A 23825-nucleotide genomic window follows, 5' to 3' on the forward strand; every position below is an offset into this window, starting at 1 on the left:
TGCTGGATTTGATTCCTAGGGAATGGTGATGTAAGACAATAAGAGAGAATATTAGCAGTTGCTCATCTCATTTGATTTTGTGTGACAAAGCTTCATCTCAAACCATTTGATATACCAAGTACTCTTCAACATCTTCATCAACGATTTGGAGAAGGGATAGATGGGGAACTCATCAAATTTGCAGATGACACCAAGCTGGCTGGAATAGCCAACACTCCAGAACACAGGCTTAAGATACAGAAGGATCTGGACAGACTTGAACACTGGGCACTAACTAACAAAATGAAATTCAATGGTGAAAAAAGCAATGTTCTACATTTAGGCAAGAAAAACCAAATGCACAAGTACAGCATAGGTGGCACCATGCTCAATAGTAGTAACTGTGAGAGGGACCTCGGAGTCCTAGTAGACAATCACTTAAATATGAGCCAGCAGTGTGCTGCAGCTGCCAAAAAGGCCAACACAGTGCTAGGCTGCATTAACAGAGGGATAGAATCAAGATCACGTGAAGTATTAATACCACTCTTCAATGCCTTGGTAAGGCCACACTTGGAATACTGCATCCAGTTTTGGTCACCACGATGTAAAAAAGATGTTGAGACTCTAGAAAGAGTACAGAGAAGAGCAACAAAGATGATTAGGGGACTGGAGGCTAAAACATATAAGGAACGGTTGCTCGAATTGGGTATGTCTAGTTTAACAAAGAGAAGGACAAGGGGGGACATGATAGCAGTATTCCAATATCTCAGGGGCTGCCATAAAGAAGAGGGAATTAAGCTATTTTCCAAAGCACCTGAAGGCAGGACAAGAAGCAACGGGTGGAAACTAATCAAGGAGAGAAGCAACCTTGAACTAAGGAGAAACTTCCTGACAGTGAGAACAATTAATCAGTGGAACAGCTTGCCTCCAGAAGCAGTAAATGCTCCAACACTGGAAGTTTTTAAGAAGAGACTGGACAGTCATTTGTCCGAAATGGTGTAGGGTTTCCTGCCTGAGCAGGGGGTTGGATTAGATGACCTCCAAGGTCCCTTCCAGCTTTACTACTATTACTTACTATTACTATGACAGTGCAAATGTCTTTGTGATGTTTTTGGAGCCCTTCATGGATTTCTTATTTGCAAAATATGCTGTGAGAAAACAGCAGATTTTACAAACAAAAAAAGCCCACAGAGGACTCAAAAAATGTCAATGCACTTAGAATCCTTAAGCTTTATCACTTTAATAAGCAGAACAAATCATCTAGCAGCAATTAAACCTGATTTATTTCTTTTGCCCAACTTAATGCGTAATTTTGTATTAAAGGTTTCCTTGTTGCCAGAAAGTGACAGATGGAATGAAACTAGATCTCAGCTGCTTGCCCAGATGGATGTCAGTATGGGGGGAAGAGTAGCAGAAGAACTCATATTTGGCAGTGATCACATCACAACAGGTTAGTCAAAATTAAAGATGTGTACAAAATGGAGAAATGTATTTTGTTTCAAACTTGGATCATACAATTCTTTCTCTGAGATTATACAGTTAGTCTTCCACTTAACAACCGTTTGTTTAGTGACCATTCAAAGTTACAACAGCACTGAAAAAAATGACGTATGACCATTTTTCACACTTAAGACCGTTACATCATCCCTATTGTAATGTATCAAAATTTGTCTGCTTGGCAGCTGTCTCATATTTATGACTGTTGCAGTGTCCCGGGTCATGTGATCACCTTTTGCAACCTTCTGACAAGCAAAGTCAATGGGGAAGCCAGATTCACTTACCCACCATGTTACTAACTTAACATTTATTTATTCACTTAACAATTGTGGCAAGAAAGGTTATAAAATGGAGGAAACCTCACTTAATAAGTGTCTCACTTAGCAATGGAAAATTGGATCTTAACTGTGGTGGTAAGTCAAAGATACCTGTACAGAGTTTTTTCGGGTCAGTTACAGTTTTATCAAACAAGAACCCAGATCACTTTAGTTTTAGAGGCAACAGACAGAGTGACTAGGGCAAGGCTGGTATGCATCACTCCTGCTTTTCTCTCAGCAACTTCTGGTGTGACATATATCACTGTCCCAGTGATTTTCCTAATGCCTTCCCTTCCTCCTCTCAGCTGTTACCAGTGTCTCAGTTTGGTCGATCCCAACAGCTGTCTTCCTTCTTGCCTCCTTCAATATCACTAGCCCAGCACAATAGTATATTTACTCATTCTCTAATCTTCCCAGTATTTCACCTCCCTTCTTCATGGCCCCACTCCTGCATCCTTGTCTTTTCCTGCATTCTTTCTGAACAATTCTCCCTGGGACAACTGCATTTAGTTGTATGACCCATATTTAATTCCACTCATGGACTCAGGCACTTATAACAGAGATTTTAGTTCAAGTACAGACTACTCAAATACTTTGTGCATTCCTAGTCGAAACAATAACTTTTGTAATTCATTAACTTTATACTTTTTATAATTACCTAGGTTCTTCTAATGACTTTGAGAATGCTACCAGGATAGCACAACTCATGGTGACCAGATTTGGAATGAGTGACAGGGTACAATTTCATTTACTTTATAATAAATTTGCAATGAAATATTTTTATGTTGTAGATGTGCAGATATAGAGTGCATTCAGAAAGTATTCAGACTCCCATCATTTTTGTCAGTTTTATTATGCTATAGCCTGATTCTACAGCTGTTGAAATTTTTTCTCTCATTAACCTACACTCAGTACTCTATAATGACAAAGTGAAAACAGAATTTTAGAAATGTCTATAAATTTATTAAAAAGAATTTTTTTTACGTTGGCATAAGTATTCGGACCCTTCACTCAGTACTTTGCCAAAGGTGTTGAAGCACTTTTGGCAGCAATTACAGCCTTGAGTCTTTCTAGGTATGATGCAACAAGCTTTGCATATCTGGATTGGGGAATTTTCTGCCATTCTTCCTTGCAAATCCTCTCAAGCTCAGTCAGGTTGGATGGCGACCATCGGTGGACAGCCATTTTCAAGTCCCTCCAGAGATGTTCAATAGGTTTCAAGACAGGGCTCTGGCTGGATCACTCTAGGACATTCACAGGGTTGTCCCTAAGCCACTCCTTTGTCGTCTTGGCTGTGTGCTTAGGATTGTTGTCATTTGGAAAGTCTGAGGTCCTGAATGCTGTGGAACAGGTTTTCATTGAGGATATCCTTGTACTTTGCTCCATTCAACTTTCCCTCAACCCTGACCAGTTTCTGCTGCTGAAAAACACACCCACAGCATGATGCCACCACTATGCTTCACTGTGAGTTATCGGGCAGGTGATGAGTGGTGCCTGGTTTCCTCCAGACATAATGTTTAGAATTGAGGCCAAACAGTTCAATCTTGGTTTCATCAGACCAGAGAATCTTGTTCTTCACAGTTTGAGAGACCTTTGGATGCTTTGTTGCAAACTTCAAGCAGGCTTTCATGTGTTTTGCACTGAGGAGAGGCTTCTGTTTAGCCACTCTGCCATAAAGCCCAGATTGGTGAAGGGCTATAGTGATGGTTGTCCTTCTGAAACTCTGTCCCATCTCCACACAAGATCTCTCGAGCCCAGTCAGAGTGACTAGCAGGTTCTTGGTCATTTCTCTTACTAAGATCCTCCTCCCCCAATTGCTTTGTTTGACTGAAAAAAATATAGATTCAACAACTTATAAAAGTAATATATTAAATCATCTGATGCTCTTTTCTAAGATAGAGTTGTTAAGGAGCTAGCCTTATAGAGCTGTTTGCTAAATTTATCAACCTGGGTATCACATAAAGCTTAATGGCCTTTAATAGGATAGAGAATGTGTAGCCTAGATTATCAGCCTTGGTAATACCAAGCCATAGGCAGCTTTTCTACTAATTGTAACTGAAGATAGAAAGTTAGAGTGGGGTATGTTACCTGATTCAATTACTGCTTATCTTACTTCAAGATAACTCTGGGCTACTTACAATCATAAAAGATAAAAAAGATATAAACTGAAAATATAAATTACAAAATCCAAACACTACAGTCTAATTAAAAGATAGGGAGGAACAGGATGGGGGCAGATGGGATCTGTGGTTAATCAGTCAACTACATCCTCTGTGCAATTCTTGTCAGCAAAAGAGAAACATCTCACAGATACGCTCTTACACAAATATAGAACTGTAGTATTGGTGGGTTTTTTTTTGTTTAGATTCATGTCAGTTTTGAAATGATGAATTGCTCTCAAATTTGAACAAGACCCAGCAATCAGATTCTTCAGAACTCATGGTGATAAAATTATACTTCTTACAAGATGCTCGGTGATCAAATTATCTAACAATTATGCTGCATTTGACTTCTTTTCAAAATGCTAAATAAATAAGCATTTCCTTTTTCTCTCCAATCTCTTCCTTTTTCCATAAGCTTGGTGTTATGACCTATAGAGAGACAACAAATTTCAGCCCGGAAACCCAATCTGCAATTGAACAAGAAATAAGAGCTCTTTTAAAGGTAAAAATTTTAATTCTCTGATTCAAAAAAATGAATACTTTGTAGAGTCTTAATTTTCTGGAATGTATTAAGATGACTTACTATAAAAATAATTAGAGCTAAGGGTCTAAATAAGATAAGATAAAATAAGATAAGATAACCTTTATTGTCAATTTTATACCGTGGGCACAATGGCACACATCAAAAATGAAATTTAGTTGCCCACTCACAAGTGAAACACATACATGACACACACCTAAACATACTATGAACAACATATGTATAGACCCACATCCCTACATATATGTAGCAAATAAATGTTAAATATTGTCTATCTTGAATATATAACGGAAGGAGGAAACTTGAGAGTTTGCAAGGTTAATGCTGTATGGAATGAAACTCTGGCTGAATCTGGATGTTCTGCTTCGGATACCACAAAGCTTCCTCCCAGAAGATAACAAGGAAAACAGGTTGTGAAGAGGATGTGTAATGTCCCAGATAATCTTACGGACCCTACTCAAGCAGTGCTTCTGTGCTATAAATTTATAAATAATATCAGTAAAGTTGAGATTCTGTTTATGTAAGTTCAAAAACAACATAATAATTGAGCTTGCTTGTTTCTCTGCTAGTTTTTAAAATTATTTTTATGGATGTTTATACTTTTTATTCTATTCCTTGTATTTCTTGGTTTTGTTGAAATACACTTCAAAAGGACCTGATGTATTTGTATGAAGTGTATTTGAATAAGCTACAAATGTTTTTAGATTAATTATAAATCATGTTAGTGTTTAATCTTAGCTCTTTTTCTTCATTTCCAGTTTGTTGCTATCTTTCTTAACTTATCTTTTTGTGCTAGGACTCATATGAACGGGCAAAGAGTATTTTGAAGGCCCATGCAAAAGAACACAAGAATTTAGCAGAAGCGTTATTAACCTACGAGACCTTGGATGCCAAAGAAATTCAGATTGTTTTAGAAGGCAAAAAACTTGAAGTGAGATAACTTCTTTGTCAAGCTGTCTATCAGTCAAAGTAATAGCCACTTTATATTGGTGTAACTTTCTTTCCTGCTGGATGTATGTGTGCTAATAATCATATTTCTTAAAGATAAACAACTTGTCTTGTGAGCTTTTGTTCCCCTTACAAGTAGTCCTCGCTTACTGATTACAGTTGAGACCATCAACTCTTTTGCTAAGTGACACAGTTTCTTAGTGAAAAATCACATGACTATGCCAGATTTATGATGTCACTTCCATTTTTGGTTGCAAACCAATGTAGGAGACAAAAAGGCAGAGCTGGGAGGTGGAGTTAAACATGTCATCAGTTTAAAGTCCTTGCATTACCACAAGAGATCCAAGTCCAGCCCCTCTTGAATTCTGTTGATCCTTATCTAGCATTAATTTAGTGCTGATCATTAGTTGACCAGATTCTTGTATATAGGTTTGATTAAATCTTCTATGCTACAACTTTATAAATGATCCTGATTCTTTGGCCTAACATTAACTGCTTTTATTAAGCGAGACATTGTGTGATTGTGCATTGCAATTTCACTTCCATGTTCTCCATTAATTCTGCTAGTTAGAAGCCTGTTGTGAAGCTTGCAAATGGTGGTCATATGATCATGGGATACTGCAACAGTTGTAAATGCGAGGATTGCTTGCAAAGCTATTTTTTTTCCAGCTACTGTAACTTCAGGTTGTTAAACAAGGCAGTCAGTAAGCAAGAACTACCTATATTTAATTTTGTCTTTTCTTAGAAGCAAGGTTATAAAAGTAATATGTTAGTGGTTTGTCTGGTTTAGAAATCCTGAATACCGAAACAAAAGAGTGAATTGATATACTTTCATTGCTAGCTTGTTCGAATGGATAGAAAAGGAGCTGATAGCTACTAATCTTACTCTGCAAGTTGGGGCATTTGAAATTGCATACCATACAGTTATAGGAAAATAACCCTTCTGTTTTTAAACCAAAGTTTTATAAAGCCTTCATTCATAATTTATCATACAACATGAACTTAAGGGCAGGCACTATAGTAATAGTGCTCTATCTTCTAGTTGACCTTCATAAGTGAGACAAAGAGTTTGAACTTTAATGGACACAAAAATAATAGTGTTCATCTATTTTGGAGACAGAACTTAAGAGTGAGTGAGCGAGTGAGTTCACTTGACAGTAATATTTGTTACAACTGGAAAAATTGCATTGTCTCCTCTGAGGTAGTATTGGGGAAATGTTTTCAATTTTATGGAGGTGTGATTTTAGCACTTCTGTTAAACTTTTTAAATGGAGGATAGTTAATGGCAATTTGAGTCTCATTGTGTACTTGGCTGGCCCTTTTTAAAATAAAGTACAATTTTTGATTTCAAAATTTTTAATCTATTTTATAAGCATATGACATTCAGATATTAAATGATGATTAAGACGTTCTAAAAATTGAGATTAGGCTTGCATTGACTAGCAATTGAGAATAGCTAATAACAATTACACTGTTAACTATTTAATAGATGGATTTCCATAATTTTAAGTCCTACACTATAATTTTAAAAAAGGAAATAAAGTTCTATCAATGAGAAAATAAAACAAGTTTAACAAAGAAATGGATTTCAAATTTCAGTTTATAAGGCATTTTGGTGCCTTGTTGATAGTCCAATTTCATTTGAATTTGTAGATAATTCGTTTTCTTTCAGCAATCCCAATATTTCAATGGAACTCTTTTCTGCTTTTTCCATATAGTAAACTTGGAAGAACCTCAAGTTCATTTCATTATTGGAATTCCAAACTGCTATGCTGTTCCATTACAAATATATACTTTTTTAGCAATAAACTGTAAAAGATGTGCAAATGCAGCATGTTTAGTACATTTGGGAAATCATATATTTTAATTATGCAAAGTGCTTTTTAAAATTTTCCTCCTATTGTAAAACTGCTTTTATTCTGGTTGCCCTCATATGTAAATTGAGGTGTATAAAACATATTTTAAATCTGTAAATAAATTTGAGAGTTAAGCAAAATGTGTAATTTTTTAATAGCTTGAATTTCCATAAACTTTTTTTTGTGAGAATTTCTGCTACTTTGTTGCTGCTACTTTACCTAGTTCAAAACATAAATATGGAGACTTTACAATTTAAGACTGAATTGTTAAATACATTTCACATTGTCAGTATTTAGATTCTATGGAATCCTGTAACTTCTAATGCATTTTCTCTTTCACGAAACCTTGTTAAGTTTTGAGATGGTAAGAATAACTTGCTAGCAAGTTTCATATGTATGTTCCTGCGAAAGCAAAGAATTAAAATTGGATGGAATATTTTGCTTCAGATTTTGTTGCATATGCTATTCTCTACACACTATTTTTTATTTTATTTATTCATTAATTTTATATGGCCACCCCTATCATGAAAGACTGACCTTAGGCAGCATACTATAAAATATGCACATGTTTCACCATCAAGCAGCAGTTTGTAAGAAAAAATACTGAGAGCGACCAATGGAGATTGTCTCAGTGCCAAGATTTCTGAATACAAGCTGATAAAATCTTGGCTCATGACCATGGCTTAAAAGAAGAAAATGTGGATAATTCATCTGGCAATATTGGGATAGCAGAATAGAAGACACAGAATTGGAGAAGATCATAAAGTAACAAAATCTAAAAATTGAAAGATTATGGCATAAACCAGCCATCTAATCTAGTACAGCTAGTCCTTGATTTACGATCACAATTGGGCCAAAATGTCTGTTGCTAAATGAGACATTTGCTGAGTTTTGTCTCATTTATAACCTTGCCATATTTGTTAAGTGAATCAATACAGTTGTTAAGTTAATAACAGTTGTTAAGTGAATCTGGCTTCTCCATTGACACCGTCATTGTCATAAATATGAGTCAGTTGCCAAACGTCTGATTTTTTTATCGTGTGTCCATAGGGATGCCATAATAATTGTGAGTGTAAAAAATGATCATAAGTTACCTTTTAGTAATATTATAAGTTTGAATGGACACTAAATAAATTGTTGTGAGTCAAGGACTACCTTAGTCATCAGCACACTTGATGCCATACCAAAAAATCTTGGACAGTAGTTAGAAAATCTGTGCTTTGACAAGATTTATTTATTTATTTATTTATGAGACTTATATACCGCTTTAAGTGCAAGCACTCTCTAAGCGGTGTACACCAGTAAGCAATGTATATATATATATTTACATTGCCCCCAACAATCTGGGTCCTCATTTTACCTACCTCGGAAGAATGGAAGGCTGAGTCAACTTTGAGCCGGTGAGATTTGAACCGCTGACCTGCTGAACACAGTCAGCTAAAGTGACCTGCAGTACTGCACTCTAACTGCTGCGCCACCTCGGCTCCCATCTGTCATACAGAAAGCCATATGTCTTGGATCCTGTACATATATTAAACCAATATATTATGACATCCTAGGTTCTTGGGAAGAACTTGATGTGTATGAAGGCCAACATCAGCTAAAGAACTTAAAGGTCTAATTTCATATGCTTAATAAAACCTGGACCAGCTTACATTCCATGACAATATAATCAAGCAACAATATCTGCCTATCCAAGTACTTGGGAAGAACTGGATAAAAAATATAACTCATTGAAAATAAATGACATTAAAAAGGCACTTAAACCAAAACCAGTATAGTGCAGAATAGTGATACAGGGGGCTGAGTCACACGCAACACATTTATTTGGAATTTCTATCCTATTCCTTTCTTCAGGTAGCAAATACCACCTTCCAGCTTCTCTGATCTGTAAGAGGTAGAGGAGATTTATGTATTTAGCCAATTTATATGGCTACCCATCCAACCAAGAAAATCTGAGCAGCAAACAAAATAAAATAGAAAATGTAATTAAAATAAACAAACCTACTGGAATTGCTTTGAGACTCAATAAAAACAAAAAAGCTAGATATGTTCTTCAGTGCCAGAGCAACTTTGCTAACATCCTGGCTCCAATTTTTATCTATCTATCTATCTATCTATCTATCTATCTATCTATCTATCTATCATCTAACTTATTATTAAATTTATTTGCCACTCTTCTTGCCATGGAGGCTACTCTAAGCGGCTTATAATACTAGAATATAAGATTATTAAAAATGCAAATCTAATAATAGTATCACAATGAAACAATGAAAATAAATAATAAATAATTCAGCAGTATGAATTAAAGCAGGGGTCCTCAAAATTGACAATTGTAAGACTTGTGGACTTCAACTCCCAGAATTCCTCAGTCAGTTGCCAAGGTTGAGGACCCCTGAATTAAAAGATGGGCAGGGAGGCAACAGGATGTGCAGGGGGAAGGTGGGGTCTGCTATTACTCTAATAGCTACCTCAGTTGTGGTAGTTCATTGGGTCACCAGGCCTACCAGCAGAGCCAGATCTTCAAGCTCTTACAGAAGGAGGGTAGGAACAGCCCTCTCCCCAAGGAGCAGGATGTTCCAGAGGGATGGCACCATGGCAAAGAAGGCTCTTCTCCTGGCTCCTGCCAGCTGAAGTTCCTTGACCAATGGGATCTGCAGCAGGGTTTTCCTGTCCTCATGAGTAGAAAGGCCTGTCCTAGTGGGATTAGACAGTTCATCAAGTAGCCTAGACCTAAGCCACGGAGCGCTTTAAAGATTATAATCAATCTCTTGAATTATATCCAGAAGCAAACCGGCAGCCAGTGCAACATGTGGAGCAGCAGTACAACAATGGCCATTTCAGGGGCCCCAAAGATGGTTTGTACTGCTGCACTTTGCATCATTGCCTGTCAGCTGAACTGCTCTGTTTTACTGGGCAAATCTGATGCCGCCAGCGCTTTAGAGCGATAAAACACTTGAATGGTGTAGATGAGGCCAACTAAGAGGGCATGGTAGGAAAAAGAAGAGGTTTGAAAGCCTCTTTATACTGGGCTTAGAGAACAGCTGGTCTTTTCTTGGGGGTGAGCAAGCAGACTTCAAGCAAAACTCTGGTCTACATCCATCTCTTAATTGCTAATTTATAAAATTACATGGAAGGCAGGTAATATGGAAGTCACTAGCTAAACTAAAAATGGTGCTGTGAGCCACTTTGCTTAGCAGCATGCTGATTTCTCATTCATCTATATTTTTAAAGTACAGGTAGCTCTTGGTTAATGATGGTAATTTTTACAAAAATTTCCATTGTTAAATGGAATCACATTGTTTAATCACATGACTCTGTCACTTAAGAATGGCAATCACAGTACCCTGGTTGCCATCATTAAAGAAGGGTTGTGGGTTGTTAAGCAAGTCCAAGGTATCTTGCAGATAGGAAGGTAAGGCATGGAACAAAGTGCAGCACAACCACATCAGGACAAGAGTGACTGTTGTTACTGGGGAATAATGCACAAGGGCCTTGTGAAGTATAGCACGAGCACAAATAGGGCCAGGAAAAACTGCTGTTGAGAGAGGGGAGATATGAACAATTTATTGAAGTATCTTGCAGCTCTGGACTTTGCTTGTGAGAAGCTGACAAGGAAGGTTGCAAATGGTGATCATGTGACTGCAGGACACCGTAATAGTTTTAACTATGGGTTGGTTGCCATGCACCCAGATTGCAAATGTGCTGGGGGTGTTGTGATGGCCAGATTTTAGAGGGTTAGTTGTAAATACCACTTGTTCAGAGCTGTTTTAACTTTGAACAATTACTGAAAAAGTGGTTATTAAACGAGGACCACCTACAGAAATCCTGAACAAGATTCCTTTTCCCAAAAATATTTTTATTCAGTTAGTTGGCTTGGAAGTGAGAGTTGAAAAATGTTTCATTTTGTTTCATATTTCCTAGAAGTAGGAAACGATTTTAACAACCCAAAGAATCATGTGATGTTTACCTTCCAGTAGTAATGCAAAACTGGTATAACCAGAGACTCTACCTAAGCGGGTCTAGAATCACACTGAGTTTCCAGATAAAACAGTGGTTCAGAGTTAAGAATCACAGTTCTCTGACAGGGGATTTGCTTGCTTCTTTCTTAATAACTGAACCTGACGAAGCTTTTATGGGTTTTAAGATACCTAAATCTCAGGCAGGTCTGTTACTGTAGAAAAAGGGTGTTCAATATAGAAAGAATCAAGACAAGAATTGTGTAATCACAAAGAACAAGAACTTTTTCAATTTAATTATGAGTAATGCGGTATAATATGTGGATATATTATAAGCACCCTGCCCTCCCCATGTGTTTTTGCTTTTAATGTTTACTTTTAACTTTTTATATTTTGGCTTACGTGTAACTGTAAGCCAACCAGAGTTAACCTATGGTAAGATGGACAGCCAATAAATTTTATAACTGACTAACTAACTAACTAACTAACCAACCAACCAACTACCTAACTAACTAACTAAATACATAAATAAGTGCATAAATAAATACATAAATAAATAGACTGAATGCTCATGGATCCGAGGACTGGACAGCCAATAACTTTTATAGATAGATAGATAGATAGATAGATAGATAGATAGATAGATAGATAGATAGATAGATAGATAGATAGATAGATAGATAGATAGATAGATAGACTGAATGCTCTTGGGTTGAGGACTACCTATCCACAAAATATTTTACCTTTGTTGTAGTCTTGTCCTAGCTATGGAAGCCTTCACTATTCAATACCAGCTATATAACATACAGTGTTTGCTGTATGATAATTACTATCTGCTCCAATATGGGAAACAAATGACTTTGAATATATCTAGCTAACAATATATAAAAAAGAAAATATGATGCAAATTGATAAATACAAGAAGGATACTGAACCTGGCAAATGAACAAAGATGAATTTTAATAGTTTGATTTATGCTTACAGGTGAAACTCGAAAAATTAGAATATTGTGCAAAAGTTCATTTATTTCAGTAATGCAACTTAAAAGGTGAACCTAATATATGAGATAGACTCATCACATGCAAAGCAAGATAATTCAAGCCGTGATGTGTCATAAGTGAGATGATTATGGCTTACAGCTCATGAAAACCCCAAATCTACAATCTCAGAAAATTAGAATATTGTGAAAAGATTCAATATTCTAGGCTCAAAGTGTCCCACTCTAATCAGCTAATTAAGCCATAACACCTGCAAAGGGTTCCTGTGCTTGATTGGCTAGCAAACTCGCCTGACCTGAACCCCATAGAGAATCTATGGGGCACTGCCAAGAGAAAGATGAGAGACATGAGACCGAACAATGCAGAAGAGCTGAAGGCCACTATTGAAGCATCCTGGTCTTCCATAACACCTCAGCAGTGCCACAGGCTGATAACTTCCATGTCACGCCACACTGAGGCAATAATTGCTGCAGAAGGGGCTCAAACCAAGTACTGAGTACATATACATGCTTATACTTTTCAGAGGTCCGATATTGTTCTATGTACAATCCTTATTTTATTGATTGCATGTAATATTCTAATTTTCTGAGATTGTGGATTTGGTGTTTTCATGAGCTGTAAGCCATAATCATCTCACTTATGACACATCATGGCTTGAACTATCTTGCTTTGCATGTAATGAGTCTATTAGGTTCACCTTTTAAGTTGCATTACTGAAATAAATGAACTTTTGCATAATATTCTAATTTTTGGAGTTTCACCTGTATATTGTTAATAAATATTGATGATATAGTCAGATTTAAAAGTACATTACATTATTTTAAGATTCTTTACAATTTCCTCATCAAAAACAGGCTCAAGAAGAGTTCAACAAAATTTGGGGTGTCGTCAACAGCAGCGCAGTCAGTCAAAATGGAAGATGTATTGCTTCAGCCATCCAAGGAAATCCAACAGAATGGGAAAAGTAACTTCTCAGCATTTATCCAGCATGTACTTATCCACCAGCAGTTCAGTTCACTGAAACACAAAGCACAGGAAACCTTGTTGAAGATGCCACTGTGGTAGATAGCTTAGGCAATATTCTTGGCAAAAAAAGATCTCCTAATCTTCTCATTCTCAACGTTGTTTCAGTTATAGAGAACATTGGCTTCACAAAATCAGCTTTTAGAGCAGCAGGGTTGATCAAAGTTCTTCTCATGATGCACCATGGAAAGATTGTCCCTTTCATTAGCAACGCAAATGAGGAGAACTCAGAATTCATTTGTACTATTTCTGAATCCTGGTTCCATATTTATTTGAGTACAAGCACCACAGTAGAGTTTTAATTCCTGACTCTTTTTTTTTGTGGAACTTGCTTTGGCAGCTGTAATAACTAGTTCAAGACCGTTTTTGTCAGATGAATATAATTTTACTGAGCCATGCATTTTACATGAAGATTCACATTCTTTGAACATAAAAGTTGAGCCACAGGAAAATTGGTTATTATTTAGGATACATTCTGAATCAGGTCATAAAGTTTATTCATCTGGACAAACTCAAAAACTCCAAAAAACACTGTTTGAAGAAAAAGAAATTTGTGAAAGACATTTTTCAAAGGTGTAAGTCTTCTGTTAACAAGGATGATATTTATGAAGTATTGATACAGCTGGGATTACAATACGGCAATCATTTTAGGCAGCTAAATGATTTGTTTTATTGTGAAAACTTGAAAGAAGTTGTAACAACTGTTCAGTTGAACAGACAAATGGTTGAAGAAAGCACAAGTATTACATCCATCAAGTACTTTTAAACTGTTTTCTACAAATGGTGGGTGTACTGACTTTTCTTATTTGCAAGAACAAAACAGTATCTCTAGCATAAGCAGCCTGGTAGCTGCTCAATGCCTAGAGGAGGAAATGGTTATATATTTAAAAACAAGTACATCCACTGAAAATTACTTATAGTTTTGTGGTCCCATTGTTGTACTTCCATGGAGCAAGCCTAGTGTTCAGGGGGGAAAAAATAAATAAATGGTCTTCGGGAGCACTGTGGTTGGAGCAGAACAATCAGCTTGCAGTGTAATGTAATTTTCAGTTCTGAGATTGAAAAGGCTGTAAAATCTATCAGCAAAATATTTCCAAACTGGCCAGTCATTGTTATGGTTTTAAATAATGGCAACATGAAACCCTCACAGTGTCTAACTTTGAGGAAGTTCTAAATCCAAGGATAACAGGAGTAATTAATCTCCATCATGTCATGAGAGACCATGATTTCAACTACTTTGTTTGTTACTCATCGTTTTCAACATTTCTTGGAAATTCAACTCAATCAACCTATGCAGTTGCCAATTCTTTTCTAGATCTCTTCTGCCATTACAGGAGAAACTGTGGCCTTGCAGGGCAATCCATTAATTGGGGACATATGAATACTGGAAGTTCACATGGTCATCATCACAATCAGCATAACAAGTTACATCTGAAAATTTTAGAGGAATTGCCAGTAAATGACATTCAGGAACAGCTCAGGAGAAGCTTAATTCTAGTAACTGGCAGCAAGCAGTGATGAAACTGAATTTGGAAACTTTAGCTGATCATACTTCATCTCAAAATTTGCAACTGAAAAAGCATGTAGACCTTATATTTGAAAAAATTGGTGGTAATTCTGAATCCATTAAAAAGCAAAACAAAACAGAAACTTCAGAAAATATAATTAAAACTCAGGTGTGCTTAAGAGAACAATCTGCCAAAAGCAGAAAATCTGGTACCTCAATCAGGATTTATTTCATGGTTGGGAAAAAGTGCTCGCAGTTCAGGGCACAAGAGGCGACATGAAGATGTGCAACATGCAGTGATGTTGGAATAAACTTTTCTAAAAAGTTTTTTATTAATAAAACAGTTAAAACAAAAAAGGACATAACGTGTCGTTCTAGTATATATAATTCTTACAATTAGTTCCTTGCCATATATATAATTCCTAATTTCTATATATACATGTTTTCCTATATAATACAGTCTCAAATTTGTTTCTCTATATACTAGCATACAGTTTTATATACCACAATCCTAACACTAACTTAAAGTCCAAGCAGTTCTCCTTGACTCATACCAGCAATAAAATTTGTCCCAGATTTCAAAATAGTCCGTTTCTGTCTTGTCCTTTAATTCCATAGTAAGCCTATCCATATCAGCACACGATAAGATTTTATATAGAATCTCTTCTTCTGTTGGAATTTCTTTATTTCCCCAGTTTTGTGCATAGGCCAGTCTGGCGGCCGTGAAAATATGTAACATTAAGTAAAGTGCCCCTTTATCATATTTCTGCGTGGTAATACCTGGTAAGAGGAGTTCTGGTTTTAGCTCTACCTCTGTCATTAGAATTTCTTCTAGCCAATTTTTAACCTTGTTCCAAAAGTCACGGACTTTCGGGCACTCCCACCACATATGATAATATGTCCCTCTTGCCAAATTACATTTCCAGCACATAGGAGAAATGTTTGGGCCCATTTTAGCTAGTCTTACGGGTGGGAGATGCCACCTATAAAACATTTTGTAAAGGTTTTCTTTGTAAGATGTGGTCAAGGTGAGCTTCCTATTTCGTGCCCATAGTTCTTACCAGATATGCAGATCAAAGTTGAGATCAAAGTCCCTGCTCCACGTTAACATGGGTTCTTTTACCTGTTCTTCGTACATTGCCTGATCTAACAAATAATGATATAACTTTTTAATCATTTTATCCTCAATACCTAATAGTATTTTATCCAACCCTATCAATTCTATTTTTATACCTATTTTTTTTGTCTTTCCAATATCTGGATGAGGTTTATTCTTATTCACCTGCTGTGGCGGAGGAAGTGACCTATTGTTCTTTGTGATGAAACAGCCCAGAGCCATGGGAAAGACAAAGGAAAACCCAACCAGGGTGCTGGTTTGAGCATTATTTTCGTATTTGCGGAAATGTTCAACTGGCAGTCTGTGGATGTGCTAGAAATGTGGAGGAGGGAGCCAAAGTTGAATTAATTTGCTCTTCATTGGGGGGAATTTCTCCTTCACCTCAGGTGGTATTAACTTTCCTGAGGAAATTTCCCAAGAAACCCAAAATGAAATTGTATTTTTATTCTAGATTAGAAGACTATTTTTTCCCATTTGGAAGCCTCAGCTGAAATAGACAATATTAATGTCTATTTCAGTTAATGTGGAATAATGAACAATCACTAAAATAATGATGTGTCTGCATAATTACTGGAATAGTGGTGTGTTAGTAGTATATGACTAATCTAATGTGCATTGCACTTGAATACAATGTATGTAGCAAACTCTCCATTGTATACCCGTGAGAAACGAATCTAATGTGTTACAATGTGTATTCCTTTGTTCCTGAGAAAAGGAATGTATTAAAAACTGAAGTCTGAACCCATCCTTGGGGTTCAGAATTGCTTGTTGTTATAGCTTCTGAACTGCGCAATAAATCTCTCTGCTAAACCCTCTGGAATTTGTAAGAGTCCTTTAGTTTTCCACAAGATTTCTGGCGACCCAGATGGGACTCTTAGGAAGAGGCCGTTAACCTTCCAGATGGACTGCCCTGTTGGGTAGCCCCTGTCCTAATGACAACTCCTCCAAGCCAGCTCCGTGGCCTTTGTCTACGGGGAAACCTCAATGGGACAGGAGGGGAACTCACCTGCCAGTGAAGCACTCCAGTCAAGGATCCACCGAGGATAGCAGACGGGTCTTTAATCCGCGGAAGGGTCTGGAACACCTGCAGGCAAGTATTATAAAAGGGGATACCTGATCCTGTTTGGATTGGAAGAGGGGATTGATCATCCCCTAGAAGACCAGGCGGCATCCTTAAGTCTTCAATAGGTAGGATTGTGTGGGTGGTTAAACCATCGCATTTCCTGAAGAGTGACCATTGGAACGTCTGGCACTCCAGGTCGGTGGTAGTGTGTTAGGGAGAAATGGGAGGGAACCAGACTAAGAAGGGTGCTGGTCAGACGCCGCTTCAGTGTATGTTAGGAAATTTCAAAAAGGGTTTTTCTAAGGATTATGGGGACTCACGACCAAATCCAGCCATGTTAAAAAGATTCTGTGAATCTGAATGGACCACCTTTGGCGTTGGGTGGCCCAAAGACGAATTGACGAATCCCAAATTCGTGGCATGGGTTCATCAAATTGTGACTGGAAATGGTCATTGGGACCAATATCCCTATATAGACCAATGGCAGATCAATATTGAAGAAAAGCCTCAATGGTTAGCAAAGTGTCAGATAGAATGTGCTAAAATATATTTGGCAAACCAAAAAGCCAAACTTCAGACAAAAGCTAAGATTTTGAGCCAGGAAGAAAGGGAGGAAGTTGCCAAGCCCCTGCCTTATGTTCCTAGAGGAGAAGAAGAGGGGATATATCAGCAGATTCCACCCGCTCTGGTTGAAAGAAATGAAGTCCATCTTCAACCAGAAGCTGGTGTGAAAAGAAAGATAAAAAAAGATAAAACTGTTCAGAAGAAAGATCAGGACTTGGAGAGCGATGATAGCAAAACATCAGTTTCTAGTCGAATTAGAAGTAAAATTGGGATAAAAACAGAAGAAATGATAGCCCCTCTAAGAGAAGTTTTGGTCCCTAGACCAAACAACACCAATATTCTGATGCTCCAGTATCTTCCCTTTACAACCACTGATCTACTCAATTGGCGTCGGCAATATGGACCAATTTCAGAAAAACCTCAAGAAGTAAAATACCTATTCTCCACCATTAGTCAGATGCATAACCCCACATGGGATGATATGCAACAACTTATTTCTATTTTACTGGATATGGAGGGGAGAGAGAAATATAGGTTAGGAAAATTAAAAGTACTTGCCCGCCGACACCTCAATGGAGGAGCGAATTATCAGGCAAACAGAGATATTGAAGCAGTAGAAGAAAGACCAGACTGGAATGCTAATGATGGACACACCAAACTTTGTTGCATAATTATCGGCTTTTGTGTTTAGAAGCCCTGAGAGAAGCCGCAATATCTCCAGTTAATTATGCTGCAGTAACTAGTATTTGGCAAGATAAAAATGAGTCACCAACCGCTTTTCTCAGCCGACTGATAGAAGCTTAGAAACACAGCTCTTGATATGGAGGTGGCACAAAATTGCCCACTCCTAATTGAAAGATTTATCACCCAAAGTGCCCCAGACATAAAGAAAAAGTTACAACGCATAGAAGGGGCATTAGGGAAGAATATAGCAGAGATCATGGAAATAGTTTAGAAAGTGTTCCATAACCATGAAAAGGAAGAAGAACGTAAGTCAGATCAGAAAGAAAAAAAGAAGGTTGAAATATTAGCAGTGGCCTTGGGGGGAATGAGTATTGGACCCAACCAATGTGCCATCTGTAAATGGGAAGGGCACTGGCAAAGGGAGTGCCCCCAGAGGAATGGCCAACCTAGGAGACAATCTTGCCAGTATGGAAGAGGACGAGGAAGAGGATTTAGAGGGACTTTCCAAGGAAGTTGTAGGGAAAGCTTCAGGGGAAGAGGGCGTCCAGCCTATCCCAGTCAGACGCAAGAAAGAGAAGAAAACATGATCGGCTTAGCCAACATGGAATGGGGAGACTGAAGAGGACCGGGTTCTATGGTCCCACCCCCGGAGCCCATTGTTAAAATACAGTTGGGAGGACAGATTGTCCCAATGTTAGTTGACACGGGAGCCACCAGATCAGTCCTAAATAAATCTATTGGCAAGCCATCAAACCAGACCATCCAAATTCAGGGAGTATCCGGAGAAACTCAATTTTGACCACTCCTGGAACCCCTAACATGCCAAGTGGGACAAGGAATCATTAAACATCAATTTTTATATGTCCCAGACTGTCCAGTCCCATTATTGGGAAGAGACTTGCTATATAAGTTAAAAGCAACTATTTCCTTTGACAATGGGAAACAATTAATTCAAGTGCACCACCCAGTAGAAGAAATATGGCGCTTGATGATAGTGACAGAAGAAGAGGTAGAAGGCACTAAGTGGCAACAATTTAATGTCCCACTCCTGTGGGCAGAGGATAACCCCCCTGGATTTGCGAAATATGCCACGCCCGTTATGGTGGAACTAAAACCACAAGCATATCCTGTTAGAGTGCCTCAACGATATTATACTTCAGAGGTTGCTATTGCTGTTCAAGAATTAATCCAAAAATACTTGATAGCAAAAATCATTAGAAAAATTCAGTTATCCTGGAATACTGCAATTCTACCTGTTCGTAAGCCTGAGGACAATGGAGACCAGTGCAAGATCTCCGCCCCATTAATATATACACCTTAGGATTAGGAACAGTCCCTACACATGACTGTTCCTAATCCATATATTCTTTTGAGTACAATACCTGCATCTGCTAAATGGTTTTCAGTTGTGGACTTAAAGGATGCATTTTTCACCATAACTTTAGCTGAGAATTGTCAGCCAATCTTTGCATTTGAATGGGCTAATCCAAAGACACAAGTTAAGACTCAATATACCTGGACTAGACTACCACAAGGCTTTAAAAATTCACCTATTTGTTTTGGTCAAGCTTTAGCCCAAGATCTTGCATATTTGAAGTTAGTTAGACAAGAGGACTGTTGCCTTCAATATGTTCTGATAACTGGACAAAACAAAGAGGATTGCTTTGAAAACACATCCAGACTGCTCCGAATGTTACAAGACTGTGGCTACTGAGTGTCCAAAAGGAAAGCAAAATTAGTTCAAATGACTGTAATGTATTTAGGCTATGAACTATCACAAGGACAAAGAACTCTGAGCCCCCAGAGAAAGCAAGCTGTGTTACAGATTCCCATCCCCCAAACAAAACAGGAAGTTAGAGCCTTTTTGGGAATTACAGGCTTTTGTAGAATTTGGATTAACTTCGCTCTCACAGCTAAACCATTGTACCAAGTTTTAAGGGACCAGAAAAGGAACCTCTTTTGTGGCAACAAGAGCAGACCCAAGCAATGAAACACCTTCAACAGACTCTTACTACAGCACCAGCTCTAGGACTACCTGATATATCTAGGTCATTTTCACTTTATGTAGATGTGAGACAAAATGTGGCTTTAGGAGTCCTTATCCAAAAGCAGGGAAATTGGAATCACCCAGTCACTTATCTGTCAAAACAGCTGGATATGAGGGCGCAAGGTTGGCCACAATGTTTAAAAATTGTAGCAGCAGTTATGCTGTTACTACAGGAGGCAAATAAGTTAACTTTTTCTGCTCCAGCGGCTGTTTGTACTAGTCATGCCCTGCAGACAATTATTGACAATAAGGGACATTTATGGATTAGCAATCAAAGGATGCATAAGATACAGGCCCTTTTATTAGAAAATCCACGTTACACTGCAACAGTGCTCTACTCTCAATCCGGCCACTCTTATGCCAATACCAGATTCAACTATCCCCATGCATAACTGCATGCAAACAATAGAACTACAATATTCTTGCAGACCTGACCTTACGGACCAACCATTGCATAATCCAGACTTTCAATGGTTTACCAATGGATCCATCTTTATGGATCAAGGAATTAGATACTATGGTTATGCAATTGTTTCTCAAACTGCAATTGTAGAATCAGCACAATTATCTAGCCAAGCAAGTGTACAATTTGCAGAATTATATGCCCTAACCCGAGCATTAGAAATAGCTACAGGAATGATTTTAAATGTATATACAGACAGTAAATATGCATTTTTGACAATTCATGCACATGCTGCAATCTACAAAGAAAGAGGATATTTGGACTCCACAGGCAAGATCATCCAATGTGCAACTTTGATTAAAAGACTTATTAAGGCGGCTCAATTGCCGTCTAAAGTTGCAATCATCCATTGTCCTGGACATCAAAAAGACTCAAGCCTTATTACCCAGGGCAATAGGAAGGCAGACAAAGAAGCCAAAAGAGCTGCGTTAGAAGGCCCGCCCCCTCCAGTCGGATGTCACCAGGTTCATATGTTTAGACACTTACTTAGAACAATTTGATCCTACATATATGAAAGAGGAAAGCCAAAAGTTGAAGCAGGATGTACAAGCCGAACTGGTTAAAGGCTGGTACACCCTTCCCAATGGACGCATTGCTGTTCCTCTTGTGCTTGCCCGCCCCCTTATTTTTCAGGCCCATAAGCAACATCATTTGGGAAAAACTGCATTATTATAACAGCTTGAACAATTTTTCTATCTTCCTTTTGCTTCTTCGCTAATGGCCCAAGTATGTTCTCAATGTTCCATTTGTGCCCAAACCAATGCACGCCAAGGACCGGTAGTACCGCCTGGTCGACAACCAATCGCTTATTTTCCAATGGACTATGCCCTGTTAGTTATAATTGATACCTATTCAGGGTGGATTGAGGCCTTTCCGACTGTAAATAAGAAAGCTATACAGGTTGACAGAATCTTTCTTAAAGAAATTATTCCTAGATTTGGTTGCCCTTCTAGGATTTCATCAGATAATGGCCCTGAATTCGTACACCAAATTAACAAGGCTTTAGCCCAGGCATTAGGAATTAAGTGGAGATTTCATTGTGATTTCCACCCCCAATCGGCTGGTAGGGTGGAACGTGCTCATCACACGATTAAAACCCTTATTACCAAATTTTGTTTGGAAACTCATCTCCATTGGCCAGACGTTTTGCGTATGGTTTTGTATGCAATTAGACTGGCCCCCCGCACTAAATTACAACTTAGCCCTTATGAGCTCATGTTTGGCCGTCCCCCTTGTCTATTTAAACCTGACAGTCAGGACTGGCTGGACTTGGCTCATAAGGGGGGAATAGACCAACAGAAATTGTTACATCAGTTACAGCTTCATAATTTAGCTGTTTCAAATTTGCGCCATTATATGATGGAACAACTACCCCCTCCAGTGGTCACGGCAACACATGGGTTCAAACCAGGAGATAGAGTATGGGTGAAATACTGGAAATCAGATCCCTTGAGCCCAGGATGGAAAGGACCATATACTGTTGTCATGTGTTCTCCTTTGGCAGTGAAAACCTTGGAGGGAAAGTCCTGGGTCCACTGGAGTAGATTGAAAGCAGCTGCACCTGCCAATCCAGTAACTTACAAGGTGGATAAAACTGACAAACCTTTAATGTTAAAATTTACAAGAAATACACCCTGTCGAACCCTATCGGCAACGGGTTCTCAACACACGGTGTGAACATCAAACCTTGCTGAGACACTCCGGAAGCTGTCTCTCTACGCACGGTGGAAGACATGAGGATTCTACAGCTCATAATATCTGTTAGTTATTTAATATGGGGAATATACACACACATTCCTACACAAGTCAGTGCAATGGCTATACGAGAGGTCATACCACAGAAACCCTCTAATAGAAAACTATTGAGTAGTACACACAAAGAAAGAACGAAAACACAGGGAAACCAGGATTGTCAAAACTGCATCAAGATTACAAAACAAGGAAGCCAGATAACTAAGATTTTGATTTATTATACAATGAAACCAGAAGGGTGCCAAGATAGCTCCCCTAGCTCCTGTACATACAATAAAACTACATATAAAGTTTGTAGAAAAGGGTCCAAAATCAGTGTTATAACCTGAAGTCTAATCCTGATAGTTGGGCCTTACAAATCCAAACACATAGAACAGATAGGAGTTTTAGGGACCAGGCACTATTAGGGATCTCTCAATGGAAATCCAACCCACACTTCAGTTTTAGCGTCACCTTTGATGTTTGTAAGGCAGCTAATTATTCGGCTGCAATAAATGGTTGCGGAGGGATCAGTCAAATCCACAGCTATATCCCAAACCATAAATATTTGTGCCCACCGGATGGGTGTGCAGTCTCCATGGTCAGATGTAAGTGGTGTTCATGTATTAAGTGGCATACCCAAGACCCAAACAAGCACATCTTGTTTGAAAATAATAATGCAAAAGCAGACTCCTGTGGAAGGGCTAACTGTAATTTGGTGACTCTCACAGTCAAGAATGGCAGTTGGTTCCTGGAACAAAATAAATGGGAAAGACGAAATTGGATGTTTGGGATAGGAATAGATGCCAACGGCTACGACCCAATATCAGAGGTAGAAATCAAAATTATAGCTGCAACCAAAAGATCAGAACAAAAATCATTATTTTGGTCATATTATAAGGAAATGGAGAAACTAAATATTCCTGAAATACCTAGACTTGTAACCAATACCTTTGTTCAGTTAGCTGAAGATATTGCCCATACTTTAGACGTGTCCAACTGTTTTGTGTGTGATGAAACAAATATGGGAGAAAAATGGCCAAGAGAGGCACAAGAGTTAAATTATACCAAGGTACTAGAAATGTCTGAGAATAGTAGTTTAACCTATACAAGCGGTGGTAGAGTTAATCACTAATGAGACTGTGAAGGGACTAACTGAACTGGCCAAAGAAAATGTGAAATCCAGGACATATATTATGCAAAATAGGTTAGCCTTGGAATATCTGTTGGCCAAAGAAGGAGGGGTATGTGGAAAATTCAACCTAACAAACTGTTGCATTGAAATAGATGAAAGTAGAAAAGTGTTGAAGGACGTAACAGACAAAATGGTCAAACTATCTCACGTTTCGGTGCAAATCTGGAAAGGATT

The 23825-nt window shown here is 38.1% G+C and overlaps 1 protein-coding gene across 2 annotated transcripts in view; it reads left to right on the forward strand.

The window, feature by feature from the left end:
• The window catches only part of YME1L1 (YME1 like 1 ATPase), a 28848-nt gene extending 21102 nt beyond the window's left edge, over positions 1–7746 (forward strand). The window contains exons 16-20 of one of the 2 annotated variants that reach the window (XM_039357715.1): positions 1303–1429; positions 2456–2529; positions 4371–4457; positions 5293–5427; positions 7163–7746. In XM_039357715.1, the coding sequence (XP_039213649.1) occupies positions 1303–1429; positions 2456–2529; positions 4371–4457; positions 5293–5427; positions 7163–7165 (426 nt within the window). In that variant the 3' untranslated portion in view covers positions 7166–7746. Of the gene's footprint in view, positions 1–1302; positions 1430–2455; positions 2530–4370; positions 4458–5292 lie in introns of both variants that reach the window. The other variant, XM_039357714.1, reaches the window with a different exon arrangement.
• The last annotated feature ends 16079 nt before the right edge of the window (positions 7747–23825 follow it).

Source organism: Crotalus tigris, unplaced genomic scaffold (genome assembly GCF_016545835.1).
Source record: "Crotalus tigris isolate CLP2741 ecotype Arizona unplaced genomic scaffold, ASM1654583v1 scf7180000018940.2059657, whole genome shotgun sequence".
Taxonomy (NCBI): domain Eukaryota; kingdom Metazoa; phylum Chordata; class Lepidosauria; order Squamata; family Viperidae; genus Crotalus; species Crotalus tigris.